General features: G+C 34.6%; 1 protein-coding gene across 1 annotated transcript; it reads right to left on the bottom strand.

Moving 5' to 3' along the window:
- Positions 1-1265: 1265 nt before the first annotated feature.
- Polr3F (RNA polymerase III subunit F) lies at positions 1266-8009 on the bottom strand. Its single transcript, XM_014420877.3, has 6 exons — positions 7734-8009; positions 7534-7654; positions 6717-6974; positions 4715-4842; positions 2467-2602; positions 1266-1607 (listed from the first exon to the last, which is right to left on the bottom strand). Exons 1-6 carry the CDS (start codon positions 7802-7804, stop codon positions 1332-1334), a joined length of 990 nt encoding a protein of 329 aa, XP_014276363.1. The 5' UTR covers positions 7805-8009; the 3' UTR covers positions 1266-1331.
- Between the last annotated feature and the right edge of the window lie 2709 nt (positions 8010-10718).

Below are 10718 nucleotides of genomic sequence, written 5' to 3'. Positions count from 1 at the left end.
TTATCACATCTTTTGTGAAAATGTTGGTCTACATGAATCGTTTCAGCTAGAAGAGTGCTTTTAAAAATTAAGAAATGTTTTTAAATTTTGTACAGGCCATGGCAGTCTATCAGAAACTAACAATTTTTAACTTTTAACCTATTTTCCCATTTCTTATCTTAAAAAAAAGGTAAAAAAAAAAATAACAAATCTATGATGGTCTGTAGTCTACAAGTGTCGACATTTAGTAGTTAGATAAAAAAATCTATTCAACATTGGCTTTGTATTACAAGGCACTTAATACATTTATTAATACTAATAAGTTATAAAATAGATAACAGAAGAAATAAAAGCACACTTATGAAAGTGAAAGAATGCAATTCAAGTTTTAATTAGATTTGATATTTTTTTTAAAGTATAGGCTGTTCTATTTTATGATTTATTGCCATTTCAAAGCTTGCAGTTGGATTCCTTCACTGTATTACTCCTATTTTGAATGAAAGAATTCTACTACTCCATTTCAAACCTCCTCCATAGAATTGAAGGTTTCTTTTTGAAAATAGTGGACCAATGACTGTTATATATTTTAGTCAGAAGAAACCAACTCTGGACTGTATGTTAATTAATTTTGGGTAACACTGGTAATTTGTAACTGAAAGTAAACTGTAAGTTGACTCAATGGTTCAACCTTCTGTAATAAATTTATAATTTTTTTTTTTCAAATTGCCTTTACTTAGTGACAGTTGCAATCATCTGATAACACTTCAACCATTGTTTTTTTATCATAGGATTTTCGATATATCCATCCCTCATTGCAAATAACAATTCTATTAATGAAGCTATGATAATTCAGATTTATCAAAACTTTCTAACAAATTTTTACCTGAGATTTTGACTCCATAGTTATATGAAAACTGTTTGTATTATCCAAATGTTCTTCATTTTTCACGTTCAAAACATGGTTCTTCCACCAAAACATTTGTTTTTCAGAGTTGACTAAAGGGGCAATTTAGGATGAGTGGTAAAATTAGTATAAGTCAGATTTATAAAATTTTTTACTACCACTATTTCGGCTGATTCCTAGTAAAACACAGCATCTACCAGTGAATTCCACTTCTTGTTTTTCTATAGTGTATAAAACACTTAACTTGTATTGCCTGCTTTCTTTCTTACTCTACTTTTAACCACCATTCCTAGATATATTAACCATACATTTCCTGTTAGTTAATAAAATTATTACACGCTACTTTAGGAAAAAAGTACAATTAACATAAAGAAAAAAAAAATTACTTAAAGAGAAAATGTTTATTAGACATAGATACAATATTTACATAAATTGAGAACTAAAAATGTCATATATCTGAGACATCTGTTTTGATGATGCTAGTCGATCCCCAAGCTGTAATGTATGGACAAGTGAGTGGTGATACTGGTGCTACTGGATCGTTGCGGCAATTAGCTACCACTGGACACACCCCACAGGGGGCTGTGATGAGTCCAGCAGGGCCCGTCAGAGCTGATACTGCTCTGTATAACCTGTCACCACCAGACTTTATTTCCCGATCGACTTTTCCATCAAAGACGAGAGTTTCCAAAATGGTTTGGATATCATCTTCAGAGAGTGACACCTAAAAGAATTTGTATTAGGAAATGAAAATCATCAAAAGATTCTTAATTTACTTCTATGTTATTAATGCATTAATATCAAATCAAATAAGCTGACAATGCTTATTACTTGGATGTAATATGCATAAATAAAGAGAATCATAGAACTACTGCTGTACTAGGGTATTAAACAGTGCTGATTTATTGTTTAATGTTGTATCAAATAATTACTTATTAGTGAAGCTACAATAAATGCTTTTGTAATCCATTTTCCACCAGAAACAAAAACTTATTTATTTATTAACATTTTTGAAATAATAAATATTTAATCCTAAATAATGAATTAAATTACACTAAAATAACTTGGTTGTAATTTGAATTATTTTTTAATGCAAATTAAACCACCAGGTTTGTGGATTTTTTTTAGTTCTTTGAGATTGCAAGGTTAATAAAATAAAAAAAAAAATTAATGCTTTTCAGAGTCTAATAAATTCCATATTTTAAGTTTCTAGAAAGAAGGCGCTAACTGACTAATTTAGTAACAGAGAAATTTCATGCATTACCCACCTTTATTTCTGGTTAAATTAAATTTTTCTAGTGATTCTGGACCTGAAATACTTAAACCCCCAAACCATCCCTATTATATTTATATCCACACAATCATCTCTGTTTCAGCAAAAAAACATGTTAACTCATCACCAAAATATTTAATTTATTTGGAGACCTAACTCTTTACCGGATGCCGTCAAAGTTGCTACATTTAATTTAATGTAATGCCTAATTACCAGACCCATTACATAAAATACCCTAGCACAGACATTTAACCTCTCAGAGCTAAACCTTTCTATTTCAACAATAAAGAAAACAAAATACTCGTCTTACCTTGCTAATTCCTAGATCACTTATAAACTTGCAAACCATCAGAGGTGTTGCTGATATCATGGCATATAAAGCAAGAGGGCCTTTCTTCACCGCACCAGGATCACTTTCATATTTTTGCCTTAACTCTAACAAGTACCTGTTAAAATAGAATTAATATTATTAGTTATTATTTTTTTTTTTTTACTACGCCAAAGGAGGCATTTCTGACATTTTGTTTCGTACAGCCCAGTATAGTTTAGCTCTACCAATATAATTCCTGTCTGTAATCAAGTCCGCCGTTGCCGCACATGTAAATATGTGATCGCCAGTCATCTCACCAACTCCACACAGGATGCAGTCCGAAGATTCAGTCACTCCTATTCTCTTCAGGTGGCGCCGCAAATAGTCATGTCCAGTAGCCAACCTGAAGCATGCCACTGACACCTTGGTAAAGTCAATGGAGGGCACCTCTTAGGACCTAGCAATGCCGTCCAGTTCTTGTCCTCACATTCTCCTCTACTCCTTTCCTCTGTTCTTTCAGTGATGGCGCTTCGGGCCATTTCTTTCGCCATGTCCATGGTGATAGGAAGAAGCGGCTGTGGTTGGCTAGCCCCTAACCATGCAAGTCGATCCGCCTCCTCATTCCCAGCTATACCGCAATGGGCTGGAATCCACTGCATTACCAATACTTTAAGTATTTCTCTTTTACATTGTATGGATTTCCGGCATGCGAGAATTCTAGCGTTAGTTGAGGGACGTTCAGACGCTATCGCCAGCAGTGCTGCCCTAGAATCTGACAGCTGAACTATCTTCTTTGCGCAGACGTGAGTAATCTTTTCTAAAGCTAGAGCAATTGCAGCTACCTCTCCATAAAAATTATTAGTTATTATAAATGAAACAACTTTTCTATCTTAAATATGTCCCTTACAGTGTAATGGCAGTTAAGTTCACAAACATGATCAAGAGACAAAGGGATTAAAAATTGTTTAGAAAACAGTCATATTTTTATATTTCTATTGATCACCAATTGGTATTCCGAACACCTTACTCCACAATCCAGCAATGTCATTGTGTGGTGGATGTTTTTTTGTCTTCTTTGGAGCACGGAAGTCTTTTTTGATGTAGAACAGGCTTTTGGTCGATTCTGGCACCTGGGATTGCTTTACAAACTGTAAATTTCTACCTCCTACATACTTTCTCAGTATCCGTTCCTTTCCCACTGATAGATTATTAAAAGTAAACCACAATGGTTCCTATTAACCCCTCTTCTCTCAGTCTGCTGATGTTCCTCAAGGTAGTATCCTCGGCCCCATCCTCTACAGTCTATACAGCTGACATCCCATTAAATCATCTTTACCCTTTGTCGTAAACCTACTGACTGCCCTACAGTATCCTTTAATAATTTTGCTCTTACTCCGGCAGAACAGAGCTGCTACCTTGGACTAAATCTGGACAAACGACTTACCTACAACACAAGACTGAAAAGACAGGAAAGAGCACATCAATTTCGACTACTACAGCACTTACTAGACAAACGGTCTAAACTTCAAATTCATTCCAAAAGATTGATCTACATGACAATTATAAGAAGGTCTATTTAGAAATACAGAATTGAGCTCTGGGGCTCCACTAAATCTTTGAATTCCTCTAGTATCCAATCCTTACAATGCAAAATCCTTAACGCTCCTTACTTTGTCATAAATAAAATCATCCATAAAGACCTTAATGTTCCGTATGAAACCGATCTAGCCCAAACCAGACATCAATCCTTCCATAATAAACTCCTTAACCATCAAAACCCTCTAGTTTCTAACCGTGCTTGATTCTTCTTCTATTACAATCCTCCGAAGCTCCTAAAAAGAAGATGGCTTCGAGACTTTGTAGGATAGAAATATGATTATAGAGTGCTACCAATGGGTAGTTTCTCTACATCTCTGTATCACTTCATTTTGATCTTACATCAAATTTACTAGAAGTATTTTTAAGTAAATACAGTTATAAATAGCAATAAAAATTTCTGTTACACTTTCGCAAAAGAAAAATGTTTTGCAACAAGAAATAATATTAAAAGTACTTTTCTGAAAACTGTTGAAATTGGAGGTAATTCCATTATTTCGAAATCCAGCAGTCAAAGAAAAATCATCAATAATCAGTAATGAGAATAGAAGAACTATATCAAAATTTCTTTCAATCTTTTCATTTAAACTTTCTTAATAGTTTTGAAACAATACACAAAACAAAAATATTTTAGTTACAAATGAGATGTTACCTGTAGCATTGCTGGTTGAGGACATCTACAAACTCTGACTCAAAGTCTTGATCACTGTACCATGATCCTCCAGTTAATGAGCTGTCAGGCTCAAGTTCATACAACATGTACACTTTTTTCTTATTGGCCTAAATTAAAAAATGAGATTTTAAAATAGAGTGGTATATTACCTAAGACTATTCTAATAGAAATAGTTATAAATTATTGTTTCGTTGAAGCTATTTCTGTCAATGGTACTAGAAAACTTACATCTTTAACTCGACAACACATTTATTATATGTTATGAAAAGAACTTTCTAGAGAACTGTAAGAACATTTAAGAGGAAAAAATATATTAGATAGTGTTGGGATTATTAAATATTTCAACCTATTCATTAAGAAAAAAATACCTAATTTATTTACATTTTAAGAGGTCTGGAACAAGTATTGTAACTTAATTAATTTTTATCCTTAACCCTCAATGTCCCACAAGGGCATGAGAGACCCATAGCACTGTTTATTTGTCTATTTTGGTTTATTTATTTATTTTTTATATATATATATTTATACTATTTACTTTTTATATATTTATTTTTAGGTTGTAAAATTCATTTACATATAAATAAATACATTATATTAAGCATATGATAGGACATAAAAAATAGATAAATAATTTTTACTGATCTGTCTAAATCTGTCACAGGGTTGTCGGTTAAACAAGAAAACTAATCCATGAATTTTTCATGATTATTTTGTTTGTTAAAATACAAGATACAAAAAATGTATTTTGAAATACTGTATTCAAAAGACTGCCCAACTCCTGTAATGTACTGTCTGGTAATCACACCTCAAAAAACTCTCAGATATCTTTAGCCTGTTGTCTTAAGAGAGTATTGATTTAGAAATGTCCGAGCGAATCACAGCAGGAGGAAGGATGTTTGATGCTGTTTAGAGAGGTTTTCTCAACAGATAGAAAGTGGAAAAGAAAACAAAAGTAGCTGTATTTAGGTAAACATTTCTCCTCATTCGAATTGTGTATAGTAACAAAAAAGCTTGATTGAATACAAGCACCAGAAAAGAGTTTTTCCCGAAAGATCAAGGGGAAAACAAGAAGAGTTTGAGAATGTAACACCAACCTCAGATTAAATCTCAATGTTAAGCCAGCCAACAACGTAACCGAGGAAAATCAGTTAAGATGGCTTGGGCACATTCTGAGAATGGATACGAATAGAATTGCTAGTGAATCCTTTTGTGCCAAAGTAGAAGGTAAGCAAGGAAAAGAATGGCCAAGAATGAAATGGGAAGTTGAAGTAAAGATGGACTTTCAAAGAAGAGGACTTTAATGAAATGATAGAAGACAACTTTTAAAAGACTGGCAGAGCTAGAGAGACGGCTCTAAAGACTTCCTCCTCACACTGCTTAAGCAAGTCATAGAGGATTGAGTATGATAATAGTCTTAAGTGAGCAAATATATGTCAATAGCTGTGATTTAAGTTACGTTTATTTGATAGGTTGTGTTCAATATGATTGAATACAAATAAATCAAGCTTCATTATTTAACTTTTTTTTCAATTCTATACTATTCAGCTACTAATTTCTGACTGAAATATCAGAAGACCAAGCCAGATTGGACCACACTTAGAGAGGTGCAACCAATAGGTCTTAGAAGAAAGCCATCTTATATTTTGAATGAATTAAAGAGAAGGAAACATATCTTACACAAGAGTTCTCACAGGAGTAAAATAGTATTCTAATCAAGGGGGAAATTGATACTTATGATGCCAACTCCCAGACAGGCTTGAACATATACCGATAAAATTAAAACGAACAGCATCATAAGTTTTGACAATTAGAAACTATGGCTAATCAATCCCACACTAACTGAAATATTGTATTTAAAAAAATTGTTTTAATGAGACATAAATTTAGGAATCTGTACTAGCACAGTCAAGAAACTAATAATATTTAGCTTCTTCAAGTCCAATATTTAAATTAATCATATATTTTAAATTTATTAACTTACAGCAACTGACTTCACAGCCTTAATAATTTTTTTACCCTCTAAAGCTTTCAAAATTTTGTTTAAAACAGTAGGTTGAAGTTTTGATTCAAATCTAACATCTCTCATCCAGATTCCCTTGTTTCCAGCTTCTTTTATCAGCCCATAAACAATTTTTTCTTCAGTATCGGCTCCTTTTAACCCTTCTGGTGTATTTTCTGATTCTTCAGCCCGAACTTTGTAGATAAGTCTTCCACCAGCATTATACACATCAATCAATCTCTAAAAAAATATAAATATTTTTAATGCATACATATCAATACTATTCAAATAAATTGGAAGAACAAAAGCGATTCATTTACAATGGTTAAATATATCTATAATGGTGTAATGAAGGTCTCTAAATTTTTTAGCTAAAAGGCAAAGCTGACTCGAATGCCTTCCTTCAGTCCATCCTCATACTTAGTAACTATGTATTAGACCTGCCATATTTCAGGAGTTGCGGGTTAGAACCTAACACAGTAAACTGAGTCCTATTTATTCAAATTTAGCCCAAACCTTCATTGGAAAGGATCAGTTGTGGGTTTTTTCATCCCTTTTGAGCAAAAGGAGATTGAGAGCTATATCCCAATTAAAGTAGTAATAATATTATAGTACCGTAGATTATAATATGGAACAAAAACATAGTTTGACATGTCTACACACTAAGGCACCATATCAATGTCTTAATTCCAAAACCTCTTAACTACAGTGTGAAACATATGTAGTTAGGAGATTTTGCGATTGGTATCGCGATATTTTCCTTATAAGTTTCATACTAAAAAAAATGTTCATACCTTACCTTGGTAATCAGTTTGTTAATTATTTGTACTCTTTGTTCATTACTTAAATTGGGGATCTGTTTTTCTAAATCGTCATCAAAACATCCCTTCGTACCACCAGCAACCACTAATGATAATATTCTAAAAAAAAAATTATAAAATGAAAACATCATAAGACACTAACAATCACTGTAATACGAACCATAAATCATGACAGTACATTTGTTCATTAGGATCAGATTGAGCAGATGTAGATGCTTTAGCTTTGTTATATACTTTAGCTCGAGGCATTTTAAACAAATTTAGAATTTAATCTAAATTTCACATTCGATGTTACTAGGGGAAGGTTACACCTATTGTTACACACAGCCTTTACTTCAATCTGGAACAAATCTGTATGCTTAAGTGTCTGTAGGTACAAAATTACCACGCTGGTGGTGTAGCTGTTCGGTTAACATAGATAATGACAGAGCTCCCCACTCTTTAGACTTCAATCTTTCGTTGATCTATGTCTTATTCAATAAATTGACTCTATTATTATTTTTTCCCCGATCCCTCTAAAACAGAATATGAGTTAATAATCAGCATTACGTATTGGTTACATAACTCAGATTAGATACTACCTTTTTCTACCGTTGGTACTTGAAGGTATACGGTGAGATACTTAACTGAAGTTTGATGGGGCCGTTCTGTGAGAGTTCGACTAGAAATATTTGGAGGTGAGAGGCCTCCGCGACTTTATTATAGTTCCAGTTGATAATTTTATCAAGATGTCTTCCGTGATCTCGGTTGTTTTCCAGATATTCGTAAGTTTAAACTAACTAGTGATGCTACTTCCAAGGCAAATCCTGCTCGTAGAACGCCATATATAATAATAAAAACATTTGTTACTATTATGATGTTATCCGTATGATACTTGATAAACCTGATCATAAGAAAGGAGATGCCCTCATAAATCTGTGTCGTTACCCATCATAAAACCCCCTTTGTTTTAACATTTTCGTTCAGTCTAATTGCAAGTGGTGCCGAAACCCGGGAGGATTTCTGAGGCACAATTATGTGACTTAATAAGTTAGCAGTCTCAGAATCCTGAAGTTAACGATTAATTGTTCCATCGAAAGAGTGGCGTTATTAATTTACTAAGAAAAACCTCTAGTACAAGTTGGCACAGGCATCAGAAGAGCGGCCTAATTAGAGTCGCAACTAGCTGAAGCGAGGGAAACAACGCAGATAGAACAACTGAAAAAAAGGATGCAAAAATCCGCGTTTATTCACGAAATATTAAGTCAGCTGGACCTATTTACAAAAGTAATCTGATCTGATAAGAACTTGTAGCGAGAGGGAGCAAGCGGTATAGTAAAAGCTCACCAGAGCGCTCCACCTCGAGCCTCACCGAAGCTCCTAAATTTACATAGTGCATTATTTTGTAAAAACACATTGTCATTTTTGTATATTAATAATTTCTGTACATACTATTTAGCAATATCTGTACAATGAATAATAAATTATAACAATGCAATGCACGAACCTATCTCAAGCAGACATGTACCGACCGCTTCTCGGTCACAGCCGCATAGACTAGACCTATAAATAAGGGACTCTAAATCCCAGAATTCGATCTTAAATCCGAACTTTCCTGGATCTAGTCATGGCACAGGTGGCGTATACACTGCTTGGGATAGAGAAGTTCATTGCCAATCTATTCTCGTAAAAGTTGTGTTTTTCAGTAAGTCCACCTAAGACGATGGCCTATTTCCTATCCTTCTTTCCAGCAATCTTAGTCCGTCGCTTCATTTCGGTAACTAAGATTGTAATCTACTTCCTAACGATTACACTGGTCCGTCTGCTTCATCTCTGCAACCAGTGAAATTTCCCAGCTCTCCCCGGCTCTAGTCCGTCCGCTTCATCTCGGCAATTAGAGCTGCACCTCGGCAACTAGTAAGCTGGCTCCTATTTTGACAGTTCTAGTCCGTCCGCTTCATCTCGGCAACTAGAACTGTTACTCTGCCTCAGACTATCTTACCCAGACCTCCTCTACCTTCCTCAGTGTCCAGGGCTCATCCTCTGGCACGGCCCATCCTAACTTATAATGAATACGCCTTGTCTTGGGCCTTCTGTAAAGTGGATATACTGGCTGGAGAAATCGCCTAAGACCAGACAACCCCGACAAACTAATCTGAGATCTGGAGCATTTCATCAAGGCTGCCGACATGGGCACACAAGTACACTCTGACTATGACTATTGGACAACCCCGACAAACTAATCTGAGATCTGGAGCATTTCATCAAGGCTGCCGACATGGGCACACAAGTACACTCTGACTATGACTATTGGAAGCCTCTCTGATCGGCCCTACTGGGTACTTCCCTTATATTAGCTAATCCCATGAAAATCACTCTTTAATTCTTATAAAAACACTGCTATAAGCTCGATAATTTATTTTATTTTTTGTCTCCCGATAATAGAAAATATGTTCAACTTTTAAAGCATTTATAAGGTGTGAAAAGGAGTAGAGAGAGAGATTTGTTTTTAAGAATTTTGATTTGTTTAGACTTAATTTTTTCTATTCCAATTCTCCTTTCATTGAATGTCCTGTTAGTTTAAGTTATAACAATCAAAAATATTATTTTTTATTGATTTTAATTTTATTGTTCACTGCACTACTAACTCCCTGGACCCGGGCTCAATTCCGGTTGTAGTAGTTATTTATTCTAGTTTATTATAGTTACGGTAACCATAAGGCAACCTTATAGGTTTCAGCACCTTCCTGGGGCTCACCCAGCCTCTATGAAGTGGATACCCTTAATTGGAGAAACATCTGGCAGTTGAGTGTGTGTTGCGTTCAAACGGAAGAATTGAAACAACCACAATCATATGGCTAATCGTAACACCAGTGCCCCATATGGCCGAGAAAATAAAAGCACTCACACTGACACTCGCTAGCGAGCCTCAGGTCAGAGGCAGCTACTTATTTCTCTTCATCAATCTTCTACCTGAAAAATGAGTGAGTAGAGACACCTTGAAGTGCCTCCCGGAACAAAGGAGGAGGAAGGAGGAAATCAAAAAAGGAAGAGTATAACTGAGCCATGGAGTTAGTCCACCCATCAATACAATTAAACCATCATCAAGCTACATTCAATCATAGACCCATTATTCAAAATTAACTAACACACCTGTTATCTTGGCCACCCCCTACTTCAACTG

The sequence above is a fragment of the Halyomorpha halys genome, unplaced genomic scaffold (genome assembly GCF_000696795.3).
Source record: "Halyomorpha halys isolate HHAL.00 unplaced genomic scaffold, Hhal_1.1 Scaffold297.1, whole genome shotgun sequence".
NCBI lineage: Eukaryota > Metazoa > Arthropoda > Insecta > Hemiptera > Pentatomidae > Halyomorpha > Halyomorpha halys.
The sequence above is the reverse complement of the archived record's forward strand: the minus strand, read 5'-3'. Positions and strand labels throughout refer to the sequence as shown.